The sequence below is a fragment of the Periophthalmus magnuspinnatus genome, chromosome 16 (genome assembly GCF_009829125.3).
Source record: "Periophthalmus magnuspinnatus isolate fPerMag1 chromosome 16, fPerMag1.2.pri, whole genome shotgun sequence".
In the NCBI taxonomy this organism is placed as follows: Eukaryota; Metazoa; Chordata; class Actinopteri; order Gobiiformes; family Gobiidae; genus Periophthalmus; species Periophthalmus magnuspinnatus.
Window position 1 is genome coordinate 3,388,393 of NC_047141.1, and position 13,763 is coordinate 3,402,155.

The 13,763-nt window shown below is 41.7% G+C and overlaps 1 protein-coding gene across 1 annotated transcript; it reads right to left on the reverse strand.

Moving 5' to 3' along the window:
- Positions 1-5,617: 5,617 nt before the first annotated feature.
- On the reverse strand, positions 5,618-6,747 carry LOC117383491 (zinc finger protein 501-like). Its single transcript, XM_033980677.2, has one exon. It carries the CDS (start codon positions 6,745-6,747, stop codon positions 5,623-5,625), a length of 1,125 nt encoding a protein of 374 aa, XP_033836568.2. The 3' UTR covers positions 5,618-5,622.
- Positions 6,748-13,763: the final 7,016 nt, after the last annotated feature.

Genomic DNA, 13,763 nt, shown 5'->3' on the forward strand with positions numbered 1-13,763 from the left:
CGGAATGACGTCAGAGGGCAGCTGCTTGACTACAGCTGCTAAACTGAGTCCTTCCACCTCACTTATTTAAAGAGAGAAAAAACGTTGCTTCTTCACGTGGAGGACTGGACTCTGCTGAAAACTGCTTCATTGGACCTGTCTGTCAAAAGAATTGCTTCATGACAGTAATTTGTTTTTTCTCACCTTCATGAATTAAATGCACACATTATAACAAGTAGAAGCTGATGACTGTGATGTTCACTTACTGTCATTTGAATTCTGGACAGGCTGTTACAGGAGTTCCTCTGGTTTCTCAGTCCCTCCCTCTGCTTCTGTTTTTATGATCCTTCCTCTGCTTTATTGTTGCGGATATTAAACAGAATGACCAGGTACAGACTTTGTACAGTTGATCATTGGTACAGTTTGCATCTCAGTGTGGCTCATATCATTTGTATCCACTCAAATCGAGGTGACACTAAATAAAACCTGGAGATAAGGTGCTTCAGTGAGGCTCTAGTTTGTAACTCTGTTTGTTTTTGTGTGTAGGCAGCACAGTGGCTGAGTGGCAACACTCATACCTCACAGCAAGAGGGTTTGGTTGGATCCCTGGGTCGCCCAGGCCTTTCTGTGTGGAGTTGTTCATGTTTCTCCCCGTGTCTGGATGGGTTTCCTCCGGGTACTCCGGTTTCTCCCATCAACCAAAACATGAACGCCCTTCGAGACAACTGTTGTTGTGATTTTGGGCGTTACAAAAATAAAATGAATTGAAATGAATTGAATAGTGAGTCAGCAGGATGTAGGACACAGGACTGTTCAAGAAAGGCCGAGGATTCTTTCAGCTCCACCAACTCCAGTTTACAGCAGTATGTGCTAAGATAAATCTCTATTCCTCCGAGGGAGCATACTATGAAATGTCATAAGAATATAAGTGCATTTAAAGGTGCAATATGAAACTTTTCTAACGGACAATCTGCCACCTGCTTGTCTCCATGGAGATGTTATTGCTAGTGTGAAAGGTCCTTAACTATTTTTCATTTACTTACTTGCACATTCATTTGTTGCCATAGTCCACTGTCTCTTTCATTAAAGGTGTTGATTTCAAATGGTTCTTTATTGGAGTGAGGCTGGATGATTCATTCATACTCTGGTCTACAGATTCAGGCTCTGTCTGCTTGAGGACAGTAATGAACTGTATTTAAATTCTTTACCCACATAGGCCGTCTACATGTCGCCCATTGTGCTCATTCTCATGCTGATGACCACGTGCAGTGAGTATTTTATTTTATCTTCAAGGTGTGCAAGTCTGTTTGTCAGCACATGTTTATAATTTAAATTGTTAATGTAAAGGTGCTGTAGATTCGTGCGGGTCAGTGACACTGCAGTGGACATTCTCCTCTGAAATAGCCCTTAAACCACTGAACATCAGCTGCAAACAGAACCTCCCAGAACAAACTCACACCTCCAGGGAGCTCTTCCTTCAGTTTAAAGACAAAGAGGACATGGGTCACCAGAACCAGCACTTCAGTGACTGGGTCCAAGTGGAGCGAGCCACTCTGGGAGATGGGCTGTTCTGACTTTACTTCTCTGCTCTCTGCCTGAAAGACTGTGAACTCTGTGTCTGGTGAGTGCACACACCACAACACTGTTCTACCTGTAAAAGACCATGCTAATATTAACACATGAATATAAAAGGCCTCAGGCTGATAAAAGGCCAAGCACAGACACAGAAGATGAGGGTTTACAATGTTGAACTTAATTAAATTACTCATGTCCCTCTACTAATCATGTTTTTATTGGTCAGATTCAACTTCTCTGCAGCTCCCAACCAACCTCCACAGTGGTTGCTGTCAGCAAAAGATGAATTAAATGATTTAAATCTGTCAACTCAGATCTGAGCCAGAGAAAAGAAAGGTTCTTGTTCATTAATGGGGACCACATCGCACTGCTGTAAAACCAGTTTCCCAGACAAGCTCTGGGAGTTAATGCAGGGGAACTGTCCGGGATGTGAAGAGTGAGGTGCATGAGCTGTGTTGATATCATGAAGTCAAATTTGCGCAGATGACTCTGACACTCTATGTCCGCTCTAGCTAAGCTCAAGCTCTGATTGGTTAGAGCGGTCACATGGTACAACATGGACAAGCATGAGTGATGTGAACGAGCCAAACTGTTCTGAATGATCCACAGGTTTAGGACATGGCTCAGGGCTCAGAAGCTCCTGGAAGCACAAACATTATCATTTATAATCGGAAATGTAGTTATTATTCCCTTGTCTCATTCACAGCCACTCCGCTCTGCTCGCTCTCGACGCTCATGAGGGGTAGTTCAACTGATGTACCTCGCCGCTAAACTAGCACCATGCGCCATTGAGCAATTGATTTCAATGGGTGGCCATGTTTAAACCACAGGCTTGGTCCTGGGTCTTCCCCGGGGCCTCCTCCCGATGGCACATGCCTGGAACACCATCCTGAACAGATGGACGAGCCACTTCAGCTGGCTCCTCTCGACATGGAGGAGCAGCACCTCTACTCCAAGCTCCTCCTGTGTGACTGAGCTCCATCCTTCCCTCACTCCTGGAGACCCGAGATATTCTCCACCCACCTGGGGAAGGCAAGCCGCCTTTTTCTGGTCGAGAAACATGGCCTCGGATTTGGAAGAGCTGATTCTCCTCTCAGCTGCTTCACACTTGGCTACAACCCGCCCCAGTGCTGCAGGTCCTGGTTCAATGAAGCCATCAGGACAACATCATCTGCCAACAGCAGTGAGGAGATCCTGTGGTTCCTGAACCAGACGCCCTCCAGCCCCTGGCTGTGCCTAGAAATTCGCCTAGAATCCCATATTACCGGAGCACCCCCAAAAGGGCCCTTGGGGACACGGTCGAATGCCTTCTCCTGATCCACAAAACCTATGTGGACTGGATGGGCAAACTCCCATGAGCCTTTGAGCGCCCGATGGAGAGTATAGAGCTGGTCCAGTGTTCTGTGACCGGGACCAAACCCACACTGCTCCTCCTGAATCTGAGGTTGGACTACTGCTCGGATGCTCCTCTCCAGTCCCTGGAATAGACCTTACCGAGGAGTCTGAGGAGTGTGATTCCCCTGTAGTTGTAGTGAGATGTGGTGAGATGTGATGAAATGTGATGAGATGTGATGTGGTGAGATGTGATGAGATGTGGTGAGATGTGATGAGATGTGATGTGGTGAGATGTGATGAGAAGTGATTAAATGTGATGAGATGTGGTGAGATGTGATGAGATGTGGTGAGATACGATGGAATGTGATGAGATGAGGTGTGATGAGATGTGATGAGGTGTGATGAGATGTGATGAAATGTGATGAGATGTGATGAGGTGTGGTGAGATGTGATGAGATATGATGTGATGAGATATGATGTGATGAGATGTTATGTGGTGAGATGTGATGTGATGAGATGTGGTGAGTTGTGATGTGGTGAAATGTGGTGAGATGTGATGAAATGAGATGTGATTAGATGTGGTGAGATGTGACGAGATGTGATGAGATGTGATGTGTTGAGATGTGATGAAATGTGATGAGATGTGACGAGATGTTATGAGATGTGGTGTGATGTGATGAGATGTGGTGAGATGTGGTGAGATGTGATGTCTTTTACATGGCGTAGTGTGCGCTGTGAGCTTGAGTGAGTGGTTGTGTGCGAGCCCTTGTGGCACGCGCCTATGAACGAACCCACAGAGCTGTGTTACTGTGTGTTCCTCCACACAGACACAGGAGGAACATGCAAACTCCACACATAAAGAATGAAACTACCACTGAGCCTTAACTGTGTCGTTTGAATGTTCAGTGGGACTTTTGTATTGTCTTGTCTCCAGACTCACACACAGTGGCTCAGGGCAAAATCAAATAGAACAGAATAAGTGAAGGGAATTAAACCTTTATTGAACCTAAACTTTATATTATGTAAAGAAAGCTGAGGTTTCTGGAGCTTGTGATTGGCTCAGTGTTGTTTGAGCTCTGTCCTGATTGGAGCATAGGTCACTCCTGGAGCTCTGTCCTGATTGGAGCATAGGTCACTCCTGGAGCTCTGTCCTGATTGGAGCATAGGTCACTCCTGGAGCTCTGTCCTGATTGGAGCATAGGTCACTCCTGGAGCTCTGTCCTGATTGGAGCATAGGTCACTCCTGGAGCCCTGGTACAAGTGTGGTCCTTGAGGCTGAGAGCAGAGTGCTTCTCCTCTCTTGCATGTGTGTCGCTGCAGCTGTTTGACTCTACTCTCCAAAGCCATGTTCTTATTACTCTACAATATTTTCACATTGGCTCTGTGTTTGCTCCAGTTTCAAGGTGAGTAACAGCATTTCTTTTGTTAAAGTGGAGATGTAAGGCTTGGGCTGAGAGGATGTCTGCACTTTTGTGGTTCCTTTTATGCACAGGAGGGTAGACTAGATGATGTTAAAATGATATAATTGAAGTAGAAGTACAAAGTAGTGCTTCAAGAAATTACTGAAGTAAGAGAGAAAATGTATTTGAGGAAAGTACTACTCAAGTAAGAGTAACTTAAAGAGTAACTGTCAGGATGTAACTTCTGCTTTATAATTTTCCCACTTACTCACAATGGGAAGAGTAACCACAACATTTACTCGAGTACTGTTACTTCAATACAACTATTATTCAAGTAAAAGTACGCTGCTAGAAAATAACTATTTTTTTAAAGTTACTTATGGCCCATTCATGTTTTGTGTGATACTTGAACCTCGACCAAGACATTTGAAACTTACCTGATGCTTTGTTAAATTACCGTCTGAATATCGTTCTTGAGATACTGCAATTAACTCTGGAGATATGATTTTTGTGAGTATGGCCCACCCCTGTGTAATACCATGTGACAAGAAAACACAGGTATTACTGTTTCATTTATAATAATAATGTTGTGTCTTTTTGTGTCTGTGCAGTTGGTGATTCTCTTGAACCTGAGACAGGGCTGTGTGATGCCAATTGTTCTGGTGAGAATTTAAAGTCATGATATTAAACTTTCAAACTCCATTTTGATATTAAGGAATAGACTCAACTCAATACTGATTCTGATACCACAATGATAATAAAAACACTCTTTATTTACACAATACAATCTGATTTTAACTTTAAATGGTAGTACTTTCTTTCATATTCCCATGTGTGTTATATGTGTATATATTATATGTGTGTACTCCCTCAGTGTGCAGTAGGTTCATAGTGGTCCATGGTGTATACGAGTCTATGTGTCTTATACTTGTGAAAGATACTGACCAGGATCATTGTAAGTTTGGTTCATTTCTGTCCTTTGAATGTGACCTTTGTAATATTGATACTACTTCAAATTTCCTAACCCTGTAGTTCTGTAGAAACATGTTCTGAAATGTGATTCTTGCATTAGTTTGTCAGTTCAGATTTCACTCTTTTTGTCAATTCCTCTGGATGTGTTTAAAATATGAACTTTGAACATGTTTATATAATTATAACATAAAAAATCCCCATATCGTTCAGCCCTACATTGGTAGAAATACAAATGAAAAACGATACTTAAGTGAACAAACAGTTACTTGACTAATAAATACAGATACAGGTTTAAACATCGACTCAACTAAGTACAAATGATACTGTGTAGCTGTCATCAACATTCTCTGGCGGTGTGATGCTAACTGTAGGCACTGCTCTGTTTGAGGCTTGTTAGACTGTATTTTAAACTATTTCTCTCCTGTGTGACTTTTTGTATGTCTTTTCGATCACGGCTCTGGGCAGAACAGCTGTAAGGTTTGTCTCCTGTGTGTTTTCTCATGTGTTTTTTGAGACTACTCTTTTGAATAAATGCTTTCTCACAGAGGGAACAGCTGTACGGTTTGTCTCCTGTGTGTGTTCCCATGTGTCTTTTGAGAACACTCTTTTGAATAAATGCTTTCTCACAGACAGAACAGTTATAAGGTTTGTCTCCTGTGTGTGTTCCCATGTGTTGTGTGAGATTACTCTTTTGAATAAATGATTTCTCACAGACAGAACAGTTATAAGGTTTGTCTCCTGTGTGTGTTCCCATGTGTTGTGTGAGATTACTCTTTTGAATAAATGCTTTCTCACAAACAGAACAGCTGTAAGGTTTGACTCCTGTGTGTTTTCTCATGTGTTTTGTGAGACTACTCTTTTGAATAAATGCTTTCTCACAGAGGGAACAGCTGTATGGTTTGTCTCCTGTGTGTGTTCCCATGTGTTGTGTAAGAGTACTCTTTCGATTAAATGATTTCTCACAGACAGAACAGTTAAAAGGTTTGTCTCCTGTGTGTGTTCTCATGTGTATTGTGAGATTACTCTTTCGATTAAATGCTTTCTCACAGACAGAACAGTTATAAGGTTTGTCTCCTGTGTGTGTTCCCATGTGTCTTGTGAGATGACTCTTTTGAATAAATGCTTTCTCACAGACAGAACAGCTGTAAGGTTTGTCTCCTGTGTGTGTTCCCATGTGTTGTGTAAGAGTACTCTTTCGATTAAATGATTTCTCACAGACAGAACAGGTGTAAAGTTTCTCTTCTCTGTGAATTCTCAAGTGTCTTATTAAATCGCTTTTTAAGCCAAATCTCTTTTTACAAACTAAGCACTGGTGTTTCTTCCCTGCTGCTCGTTTGGCTGTTCCTGACACGTCCCCATTGTCCACAGTGGCTCTGGTCTCTGGTGCAGACTTGTGTTTGGGGGATAGACTTGAGTTTGGTGCAGTGGTGCTTTTGTCTCTGCTCTGGACTTGGTTGTAGTGGTCTCCATCTGCCTCTGTCTCCATCTGTGCAGCTGAAGAGCCGATTGGAGCTCTCCAGTCTTCATCACTGTCAGTGTCAGAAGAGTGCTCCGTGTCTCCCTCAGTCTCAGGGTGGACATGCGTCTCTGAGCTGATGTCTTCTCCCTGTGTGTCCTCTCTGTGGACATGTGTCTCTGAGCTGATGTCCACAGAGAGGACAGGCAGGAAGAGGACATGTGTCTCTGAGCTGATGTCCTCTTCCTGCCTGTCCTCTCTGTGGACATGTGTCTCTGAGTTGACGTCCTCTCTGTGATCACTTTCTTTTCGTTGAAGCAGTGAGGACTCTTCTGTCTTCACACAGCCATCATTGGACTCAGGGACAGACCTGAAGAAAAGAAAATCTACATGAATCAAAAACAGTTTGGAACAATTGTCCTCTGAGGAGAAGTCAGTGTCTGTGTCTGCATAAAGTATTCTTATGTATAAAACCTGCTGTTCATGCGATTCAATTAGCACTTTATACTTCTAGCTGTTCTTAAATGTCCCTGAATTCAGATGAATTTCTAATCTGATCATATTTTATAATAAATTGTGTTGAAAGTGATGGGACTCACACTTGCAGCTCCTCTTCCTCCTGTTTGTCGTGCTGTTCTTCTGGCTCCTCTTTAATCTGTGGAGTCTCTGGGATTTCCTGTTTCAGAGTGAGAACAGGACTCAGAGAGGACATGTGGACACCTGCAGGAGACAATGAGCAAACAAAGATGATAATTACTTACACAAACATATGTATTATTTGTCTATAAAGTTGTACATTTAATCCAAATCCAAACTTTTTGAGTTCAGGATTGTGTCGTCACACAGAATATTTATTTCCCCTAATGTTAAAAAAAATGGAGATTTGAAGATGCTAAATAGTAAAGGCAAAACAAGTTTATTTGTACAGCACAATTCATACACAAGGTAGTTTAAAGTACTTTACTAAATAAAAAAGACATTAAAATCACAATACCACAAACCAAAACAGAAATAATCACAAATAATCACCACAAAATAAACATGAAAGGAGAAAAGTGCAGAGTTAAAACCTTTCAGTCACATGCACAGATAAACAGAACTGTTTTGATCCTGGATTTAAACATTGTCAAAGTAGAGGCCTGTGTCACATCTTCAGGAAGAATGTTCCAGGTTTTATCTGTAGAAAACTGAAACACTGATTCCTCATGTTTAGTCCTGACTCTGGGACCAGCAGGAGGCCGGTCCCTGAAGTCCTCCTCATGTGAGATGGTTCATGTGGCTCATGTGGGAGATGTTCTTTGGTGCTGGTCCATGGAGAGACTTGTTCACACAGAGCTGCTTTAAAGTCTATTCTCTGAGCCACAGGAGCCAGAGACCTGAGCCACAGGACACATGTGTGAAGTACTTCCTGGTTCTAGTCAGGACCTGAGCAGCAGTGTTCTGGATGTACTGTTCTGTCTTAAGGCTCGTTTGGAGAGGCCAGTGAGCAGGACGTTACAGTCGTCTAACCTACTGGAGACAAATACATGGAAGTCTCTCCAAGTGTGATTTTGACAGTTTACCTTTGATTTTTGCAATGTATTTTAGGTGATAAAAAGCTGCAGATGTTATTGATTTGATGTGGCTGTTAAAGTTCAAGTCTGAGTCCATTATTACCTCTAGATTTCTAGCCTGATTTGAAGGTTTTAGAGAGACTGGAGGTGACTGCTGACACTTTCTCCATGTTTCTGTGGGACAAAGACTTGGAGGCGACGCTTGCTCAGTGGTTAGAGCGTTGGTCCCCCAACCCGAAGGTCGGAAGATCGAATCTCGCTTGGACCAAGTCCTGTTTTCTTAGGCAAGGCACTTCACCCACATTGCCTCGTATGTGCGTGTGACCAGATTGGTGGTGGTCTGAGGGGCTGATGGCGCAGATTGGCAGCCTCGCGTCCCTCAGTTTGCCCCAGGGCAGCTGTGGCTACAATTACCATCACTAAGTGTGGAAGTGAATGAATAATGACTGTAGTGTAGCACTTTGAGAGGCTTTGACAAGCCTGTAAAGCGCATTACAAGTGTAAAAAAACAAGATAAACTATGACTTGAGTCTTGTCTGAGTTTATCTGGAGAAAGTTGTTTCACATCCACACACTGATCTGTTGGATGCAGTGAGTGAATCCACTGGTCCATATTCACCTGCTGCAGTGAGACATAGATCTGAGTGTCATCTGCAGAGTTGTGGTAGGACACATTAAACCTAAGCGTTCATTTAAAAGTACAGACTATAATGTGATGGATGTATTTAGCAGCAGCTTATCGGCCTGTTGCACGGCTCTTTTACACTTGTATTGTTGTTGCTAATGCGTGTCTATGGACGTACGCCACATTTGGACAGTAACACGTGGCTCGGACACATCAGACTTACCGGCTCTGGTCAGCACGACTCTCGGGCTCAGAGTCGAGTCCAGGAGCCGTTGGTTCCTCTGGTTCTCCTGTTTGGAGCGACACAGTTCCTCCTCATACTCGGTTATGATTGTTTCAAACAGCACATATATGTCTTCAGCAGCCGCAGTCAGCCGCTCCTCCACCAAAGCTCTCAGCCTTTGGACTTTAGACATTTTACAAACCGCTTGGTTTTGTCACTTTTTCTGTTTCCTGTCTCTTTTCCCTCCTCGCTGGTTGTGGTAAAAAAGCTCTCTCCTTCGGGCGCTCCTCGCTGTGGCCGTGTGGCGTGTTGCTGCCGCACACTGGTCGCCCGTGGTACTGCAGAAGAGGGAAGTGAAGCTCACATCTGCAACTGGACATAATTATTGACATAGACTAAAGAATATCCATTACTGTACTGTACTGTGGGGTCGATCTGGTTGATTTTTCAAAATGAAAACACATAAACAACACGTAAAGCAGTGATTTTAGACGTCCACAGCCCAGTTTGACTACAAAACTAAAAGTCTCTTCACATGATGTGCAGCTCTCTTCAAATGAAGCATCCCGTTATTTTAATAGATCCATGAGTGTCACGTGTTTCCTTTAGTCACGTGGTCGACCCAAACTAAATACTTTTTTTTTAAATTAAGAAGACTAAAAAGAGCTCCATCAGACTCAGCTCTCTGTGAAAAGTCAAATGATTGCAGTGGAAACAACAGTCTATTGTCATTAATAAAATATAACTTTTGTATTGCTCTTTACTCTTTACTAGGTCACGGTGGATCTGTGCTGACTCCAGCCTCACATTGGAACATATTTCTGGACATAGATAAAATAAGATGTATAAAAGTCTTTTTTGTGGGACTGAGAGGAAGGCGTTAAGTGCAAATTCACACTCCTATAGGACAAATGCACAAACCTGGGGAAATGTACTTTAAGTCCTTCTTTAAAAGAACAACCATCTGTAAAAACAGGCTTTTTCATACCAATTCATAGGGCCCTAGTCTTCAGGGGCCCTCGCCGCTTCAGTGCCACGTATTCATATGTGACAAAATGAAGACAACACAGTCATCATCTCAACTAGTTTTAAAAAAGACTGAAAACTGTAAAGGCTCAGCAGTAGCCACAAGTATAACAGTATAAAACATGTCAGGAAGGGGGGTCTGGGGGCCTCCCACAGAGAAATGCTTCAATTCTAGACATTTCTTTTCCTGACTTCTAGTGCATTTTAATGTGTTCCAGTCGACTAAAGTGGGCTTATATTTGTCAATTTTTCCATCCATCCATTTTATTCGGTGCCAGGTCGCAGGAGCAGCAGTCTAAGCAGGAACTCCGAGACTTCCCTCACCCCAGACAAGTTCTCCAGCTGCTCCCGAGGGACCCCAAGCTGTTCCCAGTTCAGCCGAGAGACATAGTTCCTCCAGCGTGTTCTGGGTCTTTCCCTTGACCTCCCTAGGGAGGTGTCCAGGAGGCATCCTGAACAGATGCCCGAGCCACCTCAGTTGGCTCCTCTTGATGTGGAGGAGCAGCAGCTCTACTCTGAGCTCTTCACCTTATCTCTAAGGGAGTGCCCAGCTACTGTGCAGAAGAAACTCATTTTTCGAATGCTTGTATCCACGATCATTCCAGTAGTTGGTTGTTATCGGGCGCCTGCTGCTGATCAGTCTGCTCTTCCTTGTCTAATTGACTTACTGTCTTCCTTAAATTATAGTGAAATTGTAATCATTGGGGATCTAAACTGGAACTGGTTGCAAACTGTTTCTGATGAGCTTAAATCCTATTGTGACTCTTTAAATCTTTTTCAGCTTGTGGATAGTCTCACTAGACCAAATCCTAAATTTCCAGAAAAATCTTCTTTAATTGATCTGATTCTAACAAATACACCATGTAAATTTTCCACTGCAGCTGTGTTTGCAAACGATGTAAGTGATCATTGTGTTATTGCTACTTGTAGAAATACAAAAATACCTAAAGTTAAACCACGTATCATCATAAAGCGTAACACCAGGACTTTTTGTAAGCAATCTTTTTGTCGTGATCTGAGTGAAATTGACTGGCATGAGATGATGCAAATGGACAATGTCGAGACTGCTTGGAATTATTTTTACAATGCCTTCACAAAAATTCTTGACAAACATGCTCCCATCAGGCATTATAAAGTCAAAGGGCATAATAATCCTTGGTTTACTTCAGATTTAGCGGACAAGTTTCGAGAGAGAAATCCAGCATGTGCAAAAGCTAGACGTACTAAAAATACTACTGATTGGCTAGATTTCAGAAGGCTACGTAATGCCTGTGCTACTATGACTCGTAAAATGAAATCAAACCATTTCCTTGAAAACACAACTGCAAACCTTAACAACCCATCAAAGTCAGTCTAACACTACTCCTACTTTAGAGTATCAAATACCTCCAACACAAAATTTTTCATTCAGTCCACTTACGACGTTTGAAGTAACAAGGGCTCTCAAACTCCTAGACCCTACTAAATCAGCAGGTCCTGACGAATTAGAACCACAGTTCCTAATATCTGCAGCAGATTCCATCACATTCCCATTAACATTTTTATTTCATTTATCTCTGTCCACAAATAAAATTCCTCAAATCTGGAAAACAGCATACGTCCTACCCCGTCATAAAGGAGGAGACCCCTCAAATTTAAACAACTATCGACCGATATCCAAATGACCTATTTTGGCAAAAGTATTGGAATCACTTCTAAACAGTCAACTAAAAGATTTCCTTGTGCTATCCAAAATCCTAAATCCCTCACAATCAGGTTTTAGAAAGCAGCACAGCACAACAACCGCAGCTCTCAAGGTTTTAAATGACATCTCAGAATCTTTAGACAATGAACATCACTGCGCTGCACTTTTTGTAGATCTGTCCAAAGCCTTTGATACAGTGAACCACACTGTGCTCAAACTAAAACTGCACAGTGTGGGGCTTTTAAACCAAGCTGTGGGATTCAAATTACTTGACTGATAGATTACAGGGTGTGAAGGCTCAAAATCTAAAATCAAGCTTTATTAAAGTATCCTCAGGAGTACCGCAGGGCTCCATCCTAGGGCCACTTCTCTTTATAATCTACATAAATGATTTAGATAAAAACATAATTGATACTAATCTACACATGTACGCCGATGACACAGTCTTGTACACCTCAGCACTTACAGTAGAGCTCACACTGACCAAACTTCAAACGGCGTTTAACCATTTGCAAACAACTTTTTCACAATTAAAATTGGTTCTGAATTCGAATAAAACAAAGTGTATGCTTTTTTCCAAGTGTAAATCTAAGGATCAAAATTTAATTCCAATTACAACAAGTGATGGTCATTTGATTGAAATGTAACTAGGTATAAATACCTTGGGATTCTTGTGGATGACAACTTAACATTTAAACCTCATATTGAGAAACTTGTTCATAAATTAAAATTGCGCTTTTACTTCCGGATTAAATCCTGTTTATCATTTGAGGCTAAGAAAAATCTTGTGATGGCAACATTTTTGTCTGTTCTTGATTTTGGCGATGTGATTTACATGAAAGCCTCTGCAGATGCTTTACATGCTTTGGATACTGTTTATCACGGTGTGTTACGTTTTATAACAAACATGAAGTCGTTGACCCACCACTGTGTTTTGTATGCCCGAGTGGGATGGCCCTCGTTAACTACTCGTAGATTAAAACATTGGTATCTTTTCATCTATAAGTCTATTCTGGGATTGGTTCCTCCTTACATTCAGCAGCTCATAGAAGTAAAGCGTAGTACTGCTCACAGTCTGCGCTCTCAGGACTTGTTCCTGCTCTCTGTGTCCAGAGTTCGCACTGAGCTGGAAAAAAAGACTTTTAGACACTCTGCAGCACAATCTTGGAATGATTTGCAGAGAGACTTGAACTTAAAGGATATGATCTCATTGAACTCATTTAAGAGACTTTTAATTGACTACGAAAGCAAGCTTTCAATTTGCAAATGTTTCAATTAGGTCTGATGTTTTATCTTGTGACTGTGTATATGTTGAGTATGAGTATGTCTGTGTCCTGTGTGTGTTTTGCTTCTTGGCCAGGACACTCTTGAAAAAGAGATTTTTAATCTGGCTTTTTATCCTGGTTAAATAAAGGTAAATGAAATGAATGAAATGAAACAGATGTTACATAAAGTCACTCACTCAAATACTATTCCAACTATTGTACTGTAAGTAGTTTGTAGTATTTGTACTATTCTCCCACCTCCACAGAAACTCATGAGCATCACAAGTTTGGACTCGTTTTTTCATTCATGTTTTTCTTTTATGTTAATGATTATTCACACTGTAAAGTCTCACTGAAGCATCACAACTATGAACGACACATTTGAATCTTACAAAAATGAACTCAAAATAACTCCAGACCTGTTTTAGATTTTTAAAACCTGCCTTTACTCTTTACTTTGATCAGTGCTTTACACTTCTGAAGTGAAAACCATGTCAGGAACGTCATCATGAAGCTCAGTGATGTTAGTGCAGTAATGGAAGGAGTACTCTATTTTGTTACTTAGGTAAAAGTGCAGATGCTGGAGCAAAAAAAAAAAAAAAAAAAACTCAAGTAAAGTATCAAATGAAAAAATTTGCTGAAGTAAAATCCTTAAAGTACCAGTTTAAAA

Bases quoted from the DNA above. Each gene is read 5' to 3' on its own strand.
- LOC117383491 (XM_033980677.2), bottom strand. From the start codon at position 6,747: ATGGAGACAGAGGCAGATGGAGACCACTACAACCAAGTCCAGAGCAGA.